General features: G+C 41.8%; 1 protein-coding gene across 1 annotated transcript; it reads right to left on the bottom strand.

Annotated features, from left to right (window-relative positions):
* Window positions 1–3,347: 3,347 nt before the first annotated feature.
* On the bottom strand, window positions 3,348–9,198 carry LOC147336832 (uncharacterized). The gene is made up of 15 exons (XM_086285643.1): window positions 8,512–9,198; window positions 8,172–8,289; window positions 8,001–8,069; window positions 7,464–7,838; window positions 7,236–7,337; window positions 6,785–7,017; window positions 6,509–6,687; window positions 6,320–6,413; window positions 5,564–5,920; window positions 5,351–5,468; window positions 5,185–5,276; window positions 4,969–5,083; window positions 4,139–4,306; window positions 3,858–4,013; window positions 3,348–3,622 (listed from the first exon to the last, which is right to left on the bottom strand). Exons 1-15 carry the CDS (start codon window positions 8,758–8,760, stop codon window positions 3,408–3,410), a joined length of 2,640 nt encoding a protein of 879 aa, XP_086141769.1. The 5' UTR covers window positions 8,761–9,198; the 3' UTR covers window positions 3,348–3,407.
* Window positions 9,199–18,490: the final 9,292 nt, after the last annotated feature.

Genomic DNA, 18,490 nt, shown 5'->3' with positions numbered 1-18,490 from the left:
TTGGAGGTGGACATGGTCAACACTTTTAAGAGTTGGCATAAGACTTTACTTCTTTATAGAGCTTATAGTTAGGGCTGGTTCAGCTCAGCCCTTAGTTATGCTGTAATAGGACCAGACTGCTGGGGGTTAGTGTCCCCCCCTCTGTCTGTCTCTTTCAGGGTTATGCAGGCTCAGTATTGGTTGAAGATGCAGTCACGTCTCCTTTTACTGAAAACTCTCCCCCTCTCCCTCACCACCATCTGTAAACATACATGTCTCAGTAATGCAGTTCATGCATGTTACTAACTAAACTTCTTCCCTGGAGTTTCTGTGCTCTCTCATCCAGCAGGTTCCAATGGATCGTGGCTGCTGCTGTGGTCCTGCTTGACATCTACTACATATATTATTACTCTCTGACTTGATTTGATTAATTTATATTACAATGAAGGTGTATAAAGCATGACATGAATATAGAAGATATTTCATCCTAAAAAATTGTCATATGTCACAACCTAAATTGTCCTATTTTGTGTGTGGTTGTCGTTGTTGTTTGTTATGTTTTTCTCCTGACAGTGGCAAAGTGTGGGATGACACATGGGAACCTGCGCAGTTTTACACACAGTAAACCAGGCACCACAGGTCGCAGAGATCGCACAGTTCACAGCTTGTAGTTCAGCATAAAAGTTCAAAATAAAATATTTACTATACATTTCAACCAGTGTCAGTCTCTGTTTCACTCTCTAATTGTGGCTTAAGTACCTAACATATTCATAAATCTGATCGATCAATAATATCTTCCCTGCACTCGACATCTCATAGTTTTACATATCAGCCAACATTATTGTCTACATCCTCGTAAATATAGAAGTGACTTGCTTATTATAACATATTACAAGGTAAAGTAATACTGCACTGCACGTATAGTAAGTAACACTTACTGTGTATGGGAGCCTAAAGCAAAGTTAACTGCACCAGTACCAGCTTCAGAACATATTGTATATTATATGTTTCTACCTTTTTGTAATATGTCATGTTTAGATGCAGTGACAATTGCACATTTGGAGTTGTGGTCATATGTGGTCTTTATATACAGGGTATTAAAAAAAATTGACATTTTTTGCTATTTTTCTTGTTTGTTTGCACAATATTATTGTGTACATATTACATATGTAACATCATTGTTAATATTATTATTAGATATCAAAGATACAATTTGATTGAGGGTTTTCCTGTCATAATTTCAATAAAAATGCAATTACACACGTAAACAATAGGATCAAAATAAACTTTTAAAAAGTCTGTTGATCAAATGCTGATTTTCAAAACATTCTAGAGGAAAACAGAGATAAAATAATCTGAACAGTAACAGTGATTGTGGATGATGATGGAGGCTTCAATGGATTATTCTGTTTCAATCAATAGGTTTGTATCTATGACAATAATTTGATAAGTTTAACAGGTTGGTTTAGGCCTGGCAATACAGCAAATATTCACAAACTTTTGTTTTTGAAGAATGTTTATCTTTTTTGAAGCTATCTGGCAAAATGAGACAACCCTTTTAACCTAATCTTTATGTCTTTTTTGTGGCTATGATACTGGATTTTGGTTTGATGCATATGCAGGTTACAGCTGGGGAATGGCAGTATGTTGTGGATTGATTTGGCATGTTCAACCACTGTTACACCAAACTCTCTCACTTATAACATGATAAAGGCCTCTTACTCAGTGTCATGGATTTTCTATACTTTTGGGGACACAGGGCCAAAGTCTGAGGCAATAAGTCAGATCAAAGAAGGCAATGATTCTAAAATGGGAGTTTACTTATGTCATTATATATATCCAGGAATATGTGCCAGAGGATAGTTGTCATGAAATCAATATTAAATCAAAGTATTCCTTAATTACCACAGCTGACACGAGTTCTCCATAGCTGCCTGCTGTCTCAGGATCTGTCTCCAAAAAGGACCAGGGAGCGCTAACATGTTATGTTCTAAACTGATGAAGAAAATGCACATTAAACATAGTATAAACTTACTGAGTGAAGTAATGTCAAGAGGATTCCTTTAGCTCCTATTGGGTTGGTTCCTTGATCAATGCAATACAGAATCATTAATCTGGTTTGATGTAATGTCCTCAAAACATGTCAAAATGAGGCTCACTAGTCTGTGTGGCCTCCACATGCCTGTATGACCTCCCTACAACACCTGGGCATGCTCCTGATGAAGTGGCAGATGCTCTCCTGATGGATCTCCTCCCAGACTCCAGGACTAAAGCATCTGCCCACTCCTGGACATTTTGTGGTGCAGTTGGTGGATGGAGCGAGACATAATGTCCCAGATGTCCTCAATTGGATTCAGTTCTGGGGAATGGGCGGGCCAGTCCACAGCATCAATGCCTTCGTCTTGCAGGAACTGCTGACACACTCCAGCCACATGAGGTCTAGGATTGTCTTGCATTAGGAGGAACCCGGGGCCAACCGCACCAGCATATGGTCTCACAAGGGGTCTGAGGATCTCATCTCAGTACCTAATGGCAGTCAGGCTACCTCTGCTGAACACATGGAGGGCTGTGCAGCTCCCCAAAGAAATGCCACCCCACACCAAAACTGACCCACTGCCAAACTCATGCTGGAGGATGTTGCAGGAAGCAGAAGGTTCTCCACGGCGTCTCCAGACTGTCACAAGTGCTCAGTGTGAACCTGCTTTCATCTGTGAGGAGCACAGGGCGCCAGTGGCAAAGTTGCCAATCTTTGTGTTGTCTGGCAAATGCCAAACATACGGCACTGTGTTGGGCTGTAAGCACAACCCCACCTGTGGACGTCGGGCCCTCATACCACCCTCATGGAGTCCATTTCTGACCGTTTGAGCAGACGTGCACATTTGTGGCCTGCTGGAGGTCATTTTGCACAGCTCTGGCCTTTCTTTCCTACCCCACAGTACCTTCCCTTACCATTTGTTTCCTACTCTTTTACTTCTTCTTTGATGACTGTTGTCTTTCTAGATAAGCAATTTCATTTGCTCTGGGGCGAGTCAATGGCTCGGGTGCATTCTGGGACTGTCAGTTCACCAGTGTGCTGGCATGCTTCTTAACAAACACACCACTACAGCAAACATCTCAGTTGTACTTGTTGATTTCTTCGACAAAACACTGAACAAAAAATTTACTTGTGAGTGTGCTGCCTGGTGCTTTTAAATTTTGTGATTATTTGAGCAGCCCAGAAAGCATCCCATAAATTAAATTATGTTATCGTATCTGAACATGTACACTAGTCATTAAATTAGATGGGAAATAATGATTCAGGGTAAACAACTGCACCAAGGAAATTCCATTTTTCTTCTCAAAATGTAAAATGTCTGTTGAAAAATCACATTGAACAGAGATGTGATTAACTTTTTATTTTACCAAACATAACATCAATGATGACACAATCAGTCTTCATCAGAAGTGCTCAAATCACTCTCAGTGGCATCGTCTGGAATGTCCTCCTCCTCCTCCGAGTCCATTTCCAGGAGTGGTTGGTGGCTGAGGATTCTCTTGTACACGTCCTTTACTTTGAGCATTTCAGCTTTCAGTTCACTTTGTTTTTTTAAAACCAGGCTACAGAGTCCCTTCTGTGCATCCTCCGACATGCCAACAAAGGAGGCTGTAAAAAGAACAAAACAAATAAATATGAGAAAAGTAAAAAAAACAAACAACAAAAAAACATCACCTCATAAACACAAGGAATTAGGATGCTGTAATTAAACATTTTTTTTAAAAGGGAGAAGGCAGTGTTAGCTAGCAATCTAGATATAGGTAAAAGATCCAGTAAGACTTTAGCATCTACTCTTATTTTCAATCGATTCATCAAAAAATTAATAAATAAATAAAGTGCTTACAGTCTGAGGAGATTGTCCCCAACACCACAGAACGCATTTGCAACACTGTCCAGTGATGCCGCATCTCCCTGCAAAGGATCATCTCCTCCTCTCTCAGGCGCCTCACAGCCATCACCTTCTCAAAGACCTTTCTCTTTGTCCGGAGGTCAGCAGCAGCTACAGTTTAACAACATCAGATGGGAAAACATAGCAGCATATTATGATTCAAGAACAAAACATTCAACTACTGCTCAGATACTGGGAGCTTGTTTAAAAAGGATATTTATAAATCAAGAGCTTACGTTCACTTGTGCTCTGCCAGGGCCAAATATCGGTCTGCATGAGGGCATCACTGGATACGATTTGCTTTGTTGGTTCAGCGAGCTTGTTGTAGTCGTCAACAGCAGCCACCAAGCGTTTCTTCTCATCTAAGATGACCTTGCGAATTCTGTGTCGCCTCTTGTTGCTATCTGTAAATAATCATAAAAAATTCACACCTTCACATAATGTATATAGTTTCATTTTAATCTACACTCATCAATTTGTTTGCTAGAACAAATCACATCCAGCTTAAACAAACCTGGATCTGATTTGATTCTGTTTACAAAGTAGCTGTACAAACTGAGCATCAAACGGTCCGTTTCAAAGAAACTGTGACACCATTTTGTCTGTAAAGACTTTGTGTTCGCACTCTGATGATGACGACAAGCTCCTCTATTCGTGCCTGCAACGCTCCAAGGCTGCCATCAGTTTGATCACTTTCTAAGTGAGAGGAATATTAATCAGAATACAGGATGAGTAACAGTCACCAAACTACAGTGGACTCTGTAATCACTGACTTGATGACATTCATTATAAGACATCTGGGGCCTTCATGTGCTGCTATCTCATGATAATCATGAGATAACAAGTATGTTGGTGTTCAGGTTTATAAAACCAACTAGTACGACATCATTTCAACCCAGGTTCTATCCAATTTGATGAAACGCAACAACTCTGCCATAAATTTGCTTTTACAAGGCTTATTTTTCATTGTTTGTTGACACTGTCAGAAAGATCTTAACTCTAAGTTCTTTAATGAGGCCATGGTGGGTCCTATTGTTATACATGAGTGCATTATATTGAGACTCACCTTCAGCCCATTTCTTCACATCGGCCACCCATTGCTGCAGTGTGTCGTCATCCACACCCAGCTCATTTCTGGTCGCATTCAGGCTCTCCACTTGTTCTCTAAGGATCCTTATGATATAAGAATACATTAATAAATGTCATTCATATTGACATTAAAAGAGTACTGGTGTTTTCCCCCCATTACCACACACATTAAAATGGGTGTTGAAAAAATGACCTTTAGATATCGCTGGCTCAAAGTGCGGCCCAGTTGTTCCACTTTCCTTTTGTTCCACCCCAAAGCCAGGAGGGTCAGCATGTTTGTTCGCCCTGCATTTCAGTTAGTATACAAATTAGAATTAATGAGCAGGAGACTGAGTGGAATCTCAGACACGGACACATACCTGCTTTAGACATGTACTTCGTTGTGATGGCCGCCCTAGACAGGAAACTGTTTACTTGTTCCACCTCTTCTCCAACTGTTGAACCGGCCCCATCCTGAAACGCACCTCCCCATTTGATCTATAGAAAGGAGGTCACAATACATGACTGCTGAATTCATTCAACCTTATAACAAAATGTCTCAAACTAATCCAAAACTACAAGCTGCAGTATACCTCGCATTTCCAAGTGTGAGCCTTTGCATGCATGACGGAGAGAAAAGGACGCATTGACAAGAGGTTCCTCAGCTCAGGGCACTGCTGAGCCACCTTGGTTAAATAGGGGAAATATTTACAGGCCACATCGGAGCAAAGGAACGTAATATGTCCTGGGACGCTAGCTGCCAACTTCCTCTGGAGAAAAAGGGGGTAAGCAAAGATCTCCCCTCGAAACATGTTCAATGCAGCTAAGAGGACTCCGTGGCGACAACCAGCTATTTCCATGCCCTCTTCATCCAACTTCCCAGTGGACTTTTTGGACGACTCCTTTGCTGCAGTCCAAGATGAAGATCCGCACAACCCTTTCCCCGGGACCTATACACTCAAAGATTTTAACATAAAAGACATGACATGATTAAGCCCTATCAGGGACAAACTTTTTAAAACAAATGCATAACAATTAGCTGAATTAGCCTCGAGTCACACAAGACCTCATATCTCCCCAGGACAGCACTGATAACACAAAATAAAAATCATGTTGTTTTTTTTAAATACACATGGTGACAAAATTAAGTACACATTAAGATAAAGTAAAGTAAATAGTATTACGACAACACCAAGAGAAAAATAAAAAAATATCGACCCATCCATATATGTCCACACACACACACACACACACACACACACGTATTTGTATATGGTTACGGCATTAACGTCATTTTAACAAGATTAACGCTAACAGCACTAATATATATATATATATGTGTATCTTACATGATTTGTGTGTCTCTGGATGTATTTCACAAACTCAGCAACTTCCTCATCTTTTTCAATGAAGACACCTTCAAAGTTCCCCTGCTCTGAAGTGCTGAACGAACACAGTGACAGTTGTTTGAAAAGAAACATTAAAATACATTTTTCTACAAATCCATATTTGACTTATGTACACAATGCATAACGTACCTTGCATTAGACTGAAAGCGATAAAGCTTGCGGTTTCCATCAACTGAGACGGCAAGCATGTCTGGAGTGCAGGCAGGGCAGCTAAAGCATGGCTCCTTGCACATCCTGTCCACCTCAAACTTTACAGCACTCCATTCCAAGAAACTTTTACTGAAGGCATCAGCTGATATTCGACCATTCTTTTACATAGAGGACATACAACAGAATATTCAAGGACAGTCATCATAAACATTGATTTGCACAATTTCCTTAAACTTAGCAAATTTAGAAACTCACCCTTCCGAAATGGGCTGTTCGTTCATCCAGCATTTTGACAAATGCCTTAAGTGACATCCCTGGTGCAGCCTTCTTAATGTCATAGAAAGACTGAAAGGCATCCATTGAAAACAGGGTGCAGAAATTTAAGGTGCCAGGCCAATATCCACTACCCAGGATGTCCTTAACTGAGGGGGACCACATTAGGCCACAGCTGGTGCAGCTCACCACTGGCAGTGCAAGGTTATAACGGCCTTTAGAAAGGATAAGGATGAATTCAGTCATGGCTCAAAGCATTCATATTTTTCATGTTGTTTTCAAATCGGTCTGGTAAATCCAAATGACCTTTGACAGGTGCCCACATATACTGCGGGCCGAGGGTAATTAAAACCAAGATAGCAATGCACAATTTGCAATAAAACCTCCAAACACATCTATTGTGTATGTAGTGTGTGACAAAAGGGCAACTTACCATTTATGGTTACAAGAGCCACAATTGCGCCGGGTGAAACCTCAACGTTACCTGCTGGGCAGTCACACACATGGTCTGGCCTTTGCACAGGCAACAGCCGAACTAACATTAAAACACACAATATATATAAAAAGAATTAGAAATTAACTGATACACAATAAATATACAATAACAGCACCCACTCATACTCATACATAGCAAGAAATGCATAAGACTTAAAAACTGTACCTATTGGCTTGTGAAACTCTGATGAAGGCTGCAAAAACCCTCCTGTTACTGCCTCTCTGCTGTGCAGGACAAAGCGTGTGTGAACTGCAATATCACAGTCAGCACAAAGGAATGGAAGAGACAGGCAGTCCAGACACCTCACAACTACTTGTTTGCCACACTGACACACACGGTGTGACTGTGGATCCAGAGTAGCTAACATATTGTCTATAAGACAAGGCCTGGCCTCTTTCCACTTTTGCGAGGACACCATATTTCTGATCGCCCAGTGAGTAGCAGCTGACTCAGACGACGTCTCACAAGTCATGGCTGTGTCCTCTTCTCCATCCTCCAACAACTGAAGGAGCTCCTGACGAAGCACCTCAGTTCCATACACTAACAGAAAAAAAATAAAGAAAGGAAGAAACTCTTCCACAAAGTGAAAAACACTCTAGGCAGTATGTTTCTTAGGACTCCACAAAAGCCCTGCATAACTCAACTATAACAACAAATATAAAAGTAAACAGAAATCACAACATATACAAGAAGGTAAAGTACCTTTTGTTGGGTTGACACTGGCAACATAACTAGGTTCTTCACGTGGACATTGATGCTGCTCTCTGGACACTTGGGGGGGGGGGGGGGGGGGGAATGAAGAATATTTACTTACTGAAATTCTTTGGTGAAAACAAGTTGTGAGATAAAATCAATGGTTGCGTGAACACTGACCACGTGGCATGCAACTAGTACTTCGACTGGTTGATGGTCTTTGAGGAATAAAATCTCCCTGTCTGTCACGTTTTTTCCAGCGCACTGGTCTTGGCTGAGGTTCACTCTGTGCATCATTCTACGCAATTAACAAGGAAAAAAGGGAACACCTAAAATACAGTCTATGATTAAAGCAAAGATTATCAAACATCTTAAGTTAACCAACTTAATTTGACATAAACTTATACACATACATAAAAATTTATTTAAAAAAATTTTCAGATAATATAACATTTACTCCGTACAAAATATTAGACAAGCGTGTTCCCTCTTTAACAACTGTTTCCACTAAAAATGTTACCTGCATATCTTGAAGGAGTTCGTCAGCAGCCTGAAGCTCTTCCTCCAGCTCGGGATCCTCTGAATCACTCATTTTCAAGCTAAAGAGGAAAGAGATTTTTGCAGAACTCAGTGACATAAACACATAACTAACGCAATTCAAATGATTTTCAGTCTTGGCGCTCCAGTTAACGTTAGCAATTAACGTTAGCATCATCAGTTTGTAAAGAGCTAGCAGAACTCTTAGCGCAAAAACTGCTTTACGCACCATGTGAGGGTATTTTGCAGCACACAAGTCCTTTAACGTTTGTAATAGATTTAATCCATCATCGTTGGATTAAATGGCTAATGCTGCAGTAGCCACGTGTAGTCGTTACCTAGCAAGCATGCTGACGGTAGCTGTAGCCATTTTTAAATACATTACACCGTTTCCGAGATCAGTCACCTCTGTTTGTTTGAAGCTTTTATGAAAAAACTAACTTTGAAACACACATCAAGGTATTACTTTAAATATATGTATTTTTTACATACCTGCATTAGAATCAATCAGTTCCGCCTCATTTTCTTATTCTTATAAATGGGTCTCTCCGTTCTCCCATCAGCCTTTGCTTACACAGGTTGCGTCTGATTGGCTGGAGCCGAGCGCATCCAAAACTAACAGGAGTGGTGAATTAATCTATAAATGTGTTTTACGTGTGAAATGAAAATAATAAACCTAACAAAGGATTATGTACGTTAAATCTGCGCACTTTCAGATCGTGAATCAGTTTGGAAAACACTGTGTGATGGCCACAACATGAAGCGATTTTATTGTTGAATTATCAGTGATACTTTCACGTGTTTTTGTTGAGAAATGTTAACGATGTCATTAAAAGAAAACATTAAATTAGGGAGAAAAACCCGTTCGCGGAGAGGGTCCCCGGTTCTCCAGTTAGATTGTGCTTCACGTCATGTTTCGCTGTGATGGGGTTATTATTGGAGTAAATGGATGGCTGGAGCCTCTGCTCGAAGCGTCTCTGATCGCCGAGAGCAGGTTCATATTGGAATGAATTGACAACCCACAGCGTCGCATAAAAACGTGGAAGGGTACCTTAGGCGTCAGCATGAGAAGTTAAGGGACGTGACAAATCGTCATTATTTTACGTGTCGGGAGTGAGAACGGGTTGGGATATTTAACCCCCCAGCAGGGTCACATTTTGGAGGAATCTGGGAGAGACAAATTCGCTCAGTTAGAAGAATTCTTAACCAGATCCTAAAGCAGCAACCTCTGGATGATGAATGCTTGCGGACATTGCTATGTGAAGTTGAAGCAATTGTCAACGGCAGGCCAATAACAAGAGCGTCTAATGACCCCAATGATTTAGACGCACTTACACCTAATCATCTACTTCTTCTTAAAGGGCAGCCAGTACTGCCACCTGGATTGTTTCAAAGAGAGGACTTGTATGCAAAAAAAAGGTGGAGACAGGTGCAGTACCTGTCAGACATTTTTTGGAAGCGTTGGACTAAAGAGTATTTGCCGCTTCTACAAGAAAGACAGAAGTGGTTAGTGACTAGGAGAAATCTGAGACCAGGAGATGTTGTTCTCATAGTTGATGACAGTGCACCAAGAAGTTACTGGTTAATGGGAAAGGTTGAGAGAACAGTTCCAGACTCACATGGACTTGTCAGACGTGTGTTTGTCAAAACCAAAACTAGCGTTTTGGAGAGGCCTATCGACAAGTTATGTTTGTTGCTTGAAATGGAGGCAACAGTTTGAATCTCAGCCTCATGTGTAACAGATATAGGTTCAACACATATGACTTATGTTTCATATAATGTTTGGTTAAGCCAGTTAGATTATGAGTGTTGATATTAAATGACGCTTTATTGTGTTAATGTGTAATTGTTATGCCTTAGCAGTAACAATTAGGGGCCGGAATGTTAGCGCCATTTATAGTTATTACATGTTTTATTTTGAAAGGCCTGAAAAGGATATGGTGCTTTTGTTGTGAAAGGTTTGTGAGAAATAAAGCAAGCGACACGATGGTTTTACCGTCGTTGTTGCACAAACCGACGCGTAAAACAGCCTCTGTCCATCCAGACTCTTATTTTAGATATAAGAGAAATAGAGAACTCCAAGAAGAAACAAAGATAGCCATTACAAACAGGGTCCCAGCTTCTCCTGGGAAAAGTCACCACTGCCATAATCCTCACAGCCCAGACCCTTCACACATCACACATCAGACTGCGGAGACAGGGCATGAAGGTGGTAAAGAGGAAGTAAGGGGGGCGAGGCTGGGCAATGTGACTTCGATTGCTCTGTTGAGGGTGGGGCTCGATGGCGAACCTTTGGCCGCTCTGGTGGGGGGTTTATGGGGGACAAAAAGGGATTGGGACGGGGGGTAGATCTGAGCCCAGCATTGACCCGCTCCATCATCTCCTCAGTGAATTTCAGGTGTGGGGAGGAGGGAGAAAGGGAGGGGGAGGAGGGTGATGGCCTGTCAGGGGTTTGGGGGACTGGGGAAGGTCGTGGTCCCTGGTCCTGGTCGTTGGTGTTGTTGAGAGAGTTGGAGGCAGATAGGGACCCCTCTTCTTGCCTTAGATGTCTCTCCTTTCTGAGGCTCTTCCTCAGATGCCTTAGATGTCTCTCCTTTCTGAGGCTCTTCCCGGGTGGGGGCAAATGGAGCTCCTCCTCAAGGTTTCTGCTGGGCTTTGTCTGTTCTTGGAGTACTGTTTGTTCCTCTTTATGAGATAACTCCTCGTTTATCTCAGCCTTGGCACCAAGCACAGATGGATGACGTATGGAATAAAACAAGTTGGAGGTGAACAGTTTCACCCCTGACTTGTTAAAATTAAATCCATTTGCTTTAAACAGATGCCTGCGTTCCCAAAAAACTATTAAAGTTGTCGATAAAATGCACTGAGTGGTCAGCACATGCTGATATAAGCCATTTATTCAGTGTAAACAACCTGCTGAATCTCTCGTATCCTCTGACCGGCGGTACAGGTCCACTGATGAATACAGCTGCATTCAGAGAGTTTACAGTATTTAATAATCCAGTAAAGTCCCGTTTCAGGACCTCCGACTGTTGTTTGGACACATCGTTTGACCCTGTATGCAGAACAATGTTTGTCACAGTTGGATATTCATCTGCAATTTGAAGAATTCTCTCCTTCAGGTTGTTGACCATATCATTAGGAAAGCAGAGGACTTTAGTGTTCTTACCGCATATCCTTTGTACATCCTTTACGGCAGAGTCACCCACAATCAGAGTTTCAGGCCTAGCCTTTAGCTTTCCCTGTGGTCTTTTACTTTTCAACAGATTTTCAGACCTTACTTCGCTGCTTTTAGATGGATGGTTGTCCGATATAGATCCAGGGTCCTTTGATAGTGGAGCAAATCTGTTCTGCAGTTTCACATTCAGTTGTTTTGGAGGTTTGTTGTTATCCTTCCTATTCACGGTTGTCCAGTCCTGTTTCCTCCCGTATACAGGGGTAGAAGAGCTTCTCTGTCTCGTAGGAAGTGAAGGCCAGTCGGTTTCAGAGATTTCAGCTCGCTGTGCCCTGCCTGTGGTACGTCCTCCCCCTTCCAGGAGACATGATTTATGTCTTGGTTTTGCACCAAGACAGTCCAAGGGGGGATTATCACTTGAGGATTTATAATAATGCACAGAGTCTACTTTCTTGGTCATGTTATCTGTGCTCCTTAGCTGTGTACTAGCTTGCTCATCGCCATTGTTTTGAATCAAAGGCAAGGTTGTTTCATTTCCACACAGTCCATTTACCTCCACGTTTATTTCTAAGCGATGAATTTTTGTCTCCAGTACTGCAATCTTCTGCAGGAGGCTGTGGTAGTCATCTGTGGAGAGGGAAGGCATCTTGTTGCTAGTTAGCCTAGCGGTTAGCCCCTTTCCAGGTTATTGAGGCTGTTCGGTGCCCAGACGCTGTAATCAGGCTTCAGCTGTGTCTAGGCCACAGACACACGGAGCGCTGAGGATAAGGTAACTATAAAAATGTTGCTGTTTCTGTTAAGAACACTTTAGTCCTAATGATCTATAAGTGTCCAGAAGCTATCGCAGGTAAGCTCATACGGAAAAAAGGGAAAAAATCAGCATAAAAATCAATAAAAATCAATAAAAGAAGCAAAGCATTTAAAGAGCAAAGAGATGAAGCGTCCACACTCACAAAAGGGGAGGAGCCATAGTAGGAGAGCAAAGTGCTGCCAGACTCTTATTTCTGACAGGAACAGAAGAAACCACAGCAAACTGGTCCAGTTCTTCATCTTCATCACAATCTGTTTATTTCTGATGGTGTCTTCAGTCTGAGGTTTGAAGTTTCCATGTCTGTGTGATGTGTGGTGTGAAGGCTGCTGGTTAAACTGGGACTCACTGGTTAAAGCACTGAGTGCTCATAGAGAGATGCTCCATGAGTCCCAGTACAGACTACAAACATGGTGGAAACTTAGCTTTGATATCCACACACTCTGCACGTCTGTGAGTAACTGTGATGAAGATGTGCAGAGATCTGTGTCCAAACAGGAGAAAGACTGTAAAGACTCTGTGCTTCTAACATATGTGAGGCTGTTTGTTGTTGTTGCCATGGAGCTTTGCACTGTTTGGGTCAGCAGGTCATGTGATCAGGTTTGTTCTGCTGGACGATGGTTCAGTGTCAGGGTTTGTTTGCATTCATCAATAAATATCTAAATAAATCAAAGACTCCATGTTTGTTCTTTCATCATGTGACCTCTGCTCATCCATCTCTGTGTGTATCAGGATACATTTGGCTCATAATACACAGAAAAATCAGAGTTATTACCTGTAATAAATGTGAAAGATTCCTGCAGTGATAACCAGGCAGGACTGAAACACATCCAAGCTGTCACCACGGTAACAGCACCGTCCATCCACAGGTGAGGGGAGGAGCAAAATCAGAATCAGAATCAGAATCAGAATACTTTATTGATCCCTGGGGGAAATTATTTTTTGTTACAGTGCTCCATTTTAAACCAACATTAAGACAAGACAGACAATACGCTAACTAAGAATAGTACAATATATACATATATATACATACATACATACATAAGTCACTTATAAATAAATATTTGGAAAAGAAACATGAAAAAGAGGGACTTTCACCATTTTATACTAAAAACACTCAACTAATGTTTCTAATATGAAACAAATAAGCCCACATTAATGTGAGCGTTTATTAAATAATAATAATGATGATTTCCTCCTGATCTCATTTCCACAGCAGAGAAAACTGTGGTGTATATTGAGGTGGAGGGTGTGGTCTGTGGCTCAGGTGTAGAGTGAGGGTGGGGTGCACCACAGCAGCATGCTGGGACTGCTGAGGGTGGAGGAGGGAGTGATGATGACATCAGAGCTGCAGCACAGAGACCAGTGAACACACAGTCTGTTCATCTTTGCATAGATACAATATACAGCACAATATTGAATGACAGACACGCTGTGGGAGCTTCCACAGATACACTGACGTCAGCATCCAGAGTCCTCCTGCTGCTCCCCCCTCAGAGCCCCGTGATCAGCACCAACACATTCAGTTAGATGACAGAGTCCAGCTGCAGCTAGAATCAGCTCCCCTCTGTGAACAACAGCACAGCGTCAGTGTTTCACACTCAGTGAAAGGAGGAAACAGCAGAAGAACACCATGTGTGCTACGTTTCCCAGGACACACTACAAACTGCACAAATACAGAGCAGCACGTGGAAGGACCTGGAGCTGCATTTACAGAGCTGCAGACAGCGTGATGTCCTGTATGGACAGGTGGAAGGAACCAAGTCCTCAGCTGGAACACTCGTGTTTGTCCACAGACAGGAAACACAGCAGGAAACTTCCTCACAGAAGTGCAGCTCATGGATAACACACTTCCTGTCAGTCAGAATGAGGCTGCAGCCAAACACAGAAAGGTGTTTTTGTCCAGATGAGCCCAGAGAAGAAACACGAGTGTTCACAGACATCAGAAGCTCAGAGAGGTGAAACATGAGGTTGGAGTCCTCGTCAGCATCCAGAAGAGCTGCTGTGAAACCCTGAGTACTCATGACAGACTCTGATGGCACAAACACATCATGATTCAAACAGAAAGACAAACATGGAGCTCCTGATCCTCCTGCATGAGAACAAGCTGACATGAGCGCTGTGTCTGAGAGTGTCTCCCTGTCACAGTGACAATAACACAGCTGCTGCTCACAGTCATTAAACTGACCTGAGGTCAGCTGTGCTCCTTACATATGAACCATGTGACCTCACATCAGTGCTGTGGATGACTGTAGTCATAGAAGAGTAGAGCTGTAGCAGGTGGTGTGAGGAGGAGGTGGTGTATTGTAGTTAACGCAGTACTGAAACACTCCAGCAGAGGGCGCTGTTAAGTCCTTATTGTAACACAGTTACTGTGTGCAGTTAGACTTCATACATAATCTGCACTTATTTCCATCAGACATGCTGTCAGTAAATGATTGGTTTCTATTGATTCTACTTCCTGTTGACTCGTTTGATGACAGTGAAACAATCACAGCTGATTGTGTGATGATGTAAACTGTCACTGTTACATTCAGTGTGTGTGACATAATGTTAGTGCAGGCTGATAACAGCCTGGTTCTGTTAGAAACACATGAACGTGTCCATAGATCAGTGTGTGTTTAACATGAGAGCTTCAGCCCTGCTGATGTGTTAAATAAAGACATGCAGGAAAACTGATGAGACTCTGAAATAACTCTTTATATTTATAATGTAACTCTGCATCAAAAGAACAACAAAGGATCCCAGACAGGTTTCTGTGAACAAAGACCATTCTGATGTTTCTGTGTTTCTAACAGTTTGACATTATTAGTAAACAGACTGCAGTGAGCAGCATTTATAAAGAGCTTCTATACAGTGGGGCAAAAAAGTATTTAGTCAGCCACCGATTGTGCAAGTTCCCCCACCTAAAATGATGACAGAGGTCAGTAATTTGCACCAGAGGTACACTTCAACTGTGAGAGACAGAATGTGAACAAAAAAAATCCATGAATCCACATGGTAGGATTTGTAAAGAATTTATTCGTAAATCAGGGTGGAAAATAAGTATTTGGTCAATAACAAAAATACAACTCAATACTTTGTAACATAACCTTTGTTGGCAATAACAGAGGTCAAACGTTTACTATAGGTCTTTACCAGGTTTGCACACACAGTAGCTGGTATTTTGGCCCATTCCTCCATGCAGATCTTCTCGAGAGCAGTGATGTTTTGGGGCTGTCGCCGAGCAACACGGACTTTCAACTCCCGCCACAGATTTTCTATGGGGTTGAGGTCTGGAGACTGGCTAGGCCACTCCAGGACTTTCAAATGCTTCTTACGGAGCCACTCCTTTGTTGCCCGGGCGGTGTGTTTTGGATCATTGTCATGTTGGAAGACCCAGCCTCGTTTCATCTTCAAAGTTCTCACTGATGGAAGGAGGTTTTGGCTCAAAATCTCACGATACATGGCCCCATTCATTCTGTCCTTAACACGGATCAGTCGTCCTGTCCCCTTGGCAGAAAAACAGCCCCATAGCATGATGTTTCCACCCCCATGCTTCACAGTAGGTATGGTGTTCTTGGGATGCAACTCAGTATTCTTCGTCCTCCAAACACGACGAGTTGAGTTTATACCAAAAAGTTCTACTTTGGTTTCATCTGACCACATGACATTCTCCCAATCCTCTGCTGTATCATCCATGTGCTCTCTGGCAAACTTCAGACGGGCCTGGACATGCACTGGCTTCAGCAGCGGAACACGTCTGGCACTGCGGGATTTGATTCCCTGCCGTTGTAGTGTGTTACTGATGGTGACCTTTGTTACTTTGGTCCCAGCTCTCTGCAGGTCATTCACCAGGTCCCCCCGTGTGGTTCTGGGATCTTTGCTCACCGTTCTCATGATCATTTTGACCCCACGGGATGAGATCTTACGTGGAGCCCCAGATCGAGGGAGATTATCAGTGGTCTTGTATGTCTTCCATTTTCTGATGATTGCTCCCACAGTTGATTTTTTCACACCAAGCTGCTTGCCTATTGTAGATTCACTCTTCCCAGTCTGGTGCAGGTCTACAATACTTTTCCTGGTGTCCTTCGAAAGCTCTTTGGTCTTGGCCATGGCGGAGTTTGGAGTCTGACTGTTTGAGGCTGTGGACAGGTGTCTTTTATACAGATGATGAGTTCAAACAGGTGCCATTCATACAGGTAACGAGTGAGGGACAGAAAAGCGTCTTACAGAAGACGTTACAGGTCTGTGAGATCCAGAGATTTTCCTTGTTTGAGGTGACCAAATACTTATTTTCCACCCTGATTTACGAATAAATTCTTTACAAATCCTACCATGTGAATTCATGGATTTTTTTTTTCACATTCTGTCTCTCACAGTTGAAGTGTACCTCTGGTGCAAATTACTGACCTCTGTCATCATTTTAAGTGGGGGAACTTGCACAATCGGTGGCTGACTAAATACTTTTTTGCCCCACTGTATAAAGATATGACAGCTGTTTGACAAGTTTATCACTCTGTGTTTGGACCTGATCAGTCCAGCTGTTTACTTGAAACATGTTCATTTACCTGTTCTGTTATATTCATGTTCTTGTCTCTGTTGAAAACACATTTTAATGTCCCTCAGATTTTTCTCCCAGATGAATAAATATAAAAATGACACAAACTGACTGCAGCTACTTTTTGTCCTTTCTGTCAAAAACCTTCATGTGACTCATGAGAGACATGTTTCAGCTGTTTGTGACAGATCAGAGGCCAACAAGTCATTTATAACACTTTCCATCATTGTTTAGCACAAACACATGTTGACACAGCAGCGGGGCCGCAGTGACAGTCAGAGCAAGGAGATAAAAACTCCTGTTTGACCACAGCCTAAACTCAAAAGGAGTCAAAAATGTCCGGTTGTATTTCAGACCTCAGAGGGTTAATCCAGCAAATCATGAAAAATGAGGTTTACATGTTTGTTCATGACAGTGCAGATTTCTGACATTTTGTGTAATTTAAGCTGTAACAATGTGATTGTTTTCTAACAAAAAACAGTGAAACTTAAGTTAGACTTGTGTTTGTAAATGAAGCGCCCCAAGTTGTGTAGCTTTCTGGAGTTTATACTTATTGGGCTACATATTTATTTATTATACAGGCTATACAGTACATAACATCAAAACACACATGTTTCATGTAACTAAAGTGTGTAATCATGTGGGCTACAGACAATAATTAAGTTACAGAATATATTTATATGAAAAACGTGCATACTTACTGCATTTGAATCATTTTAACCATATGTAACCACCTGCATATGTGTTTGGAAAGGAAAGTGTTGCATAAGTAAGTAGTTCTGCAACTACAAACTATAAAGATGTGCTAGTTTAACACGAGCCACGAAGCAAATGACACATGTAAGAACATAGCTGCTGCTGCAGCACCATCTACTGGTCATTTTGATAAAAGCAGCTAATCTTTTAGTATACAGTCTGCACAGCGCTACATTGTATTCGTTTTTTGTTCGGGGGCACATTTTACCTGTGCTGGATTATGGAGATATTCTACATATGAATGCTTCTGCTCCGGTTGATACTGTGTATCCTTCTCTGAGGTTCATCACTGACTGTAAATCTCAGACTCACCACTGTGAGTTCTACTCTCAGGTAGGACGGCCTGTCTATTTTATTCTATTGTATATAGTATTTTATTTTATTGCATTCCAGTGTTTTCTAATTTCTGCTACATAACTTTGTACTTTTGCTGTAACGAAACAAATTTCCCACCTGTGGGATTAATAAAGGTGTTCTTATCTATCTTATCTTGTGTTCCCTGGCTGCAGTGAAACATGCTGGTCATTATTCTCTTTATGAATGTGTACAATATAACAAATCCATTATTGCGTTAGGTTTGCTGTTCCCCATTTTTGCTTCATGTTGGTTTGCTCATGATAGTTTTTAATAGCATTGGTTAACTTCTTGCCTAATACTAACTAAATGGCAGTGTTGGGAAGGTT

This window comes from Aulonocara sp. 'chitande type north' Nkhata Bay, linkage group LG3, assembly GCF_057382095.1.
Source record: "Aulonocara sp. 'chitande type north' Nkhata Bay isolate Kocher_YH1m ecotype deep benthic linkage group LG3, A_spYH_male_GT1.1, whole genome shotgun sequence".
NCBI lineage: Eukaryota > Metazoa > Chordata > Actinopteri > Cichliformes > Cichlidae > Aulonocara > Aulonocara sp. 'chitande type north' Nkhata Bay.
This window is presented reverse-complemented; position numbering and strand designations above follow the sequence as displayed.

What these genes read in the sequence shown, in the direction of transcription:
- LOC147336832 (XM_086285643.1), bottom strand. Translation starts at nt 8,760, where the DNA reads ATGGTGCGTAAAGCAGTTTTTGCGCTAAGAGTTCTGCTAGCTCTTTAC. An exon ending in CGCTTTCAGTCTAATGCAAG is followed by an intron (nt 6,414 to 6,508) that starts GTACGTTATGCA and finishes GTGTTCGTTCAG; the next exon opens with CACTTCAGAGCAGGGGAACT. An exon ending in GAAGTACATGTCTAAAGCAG is followed by an intron (nt 5,277 to 5,350) that starts GTATGTGTCCGT and finishes ACTGAAATGCAG; the next exon opens with GGCGAACAAACATGCTGACC.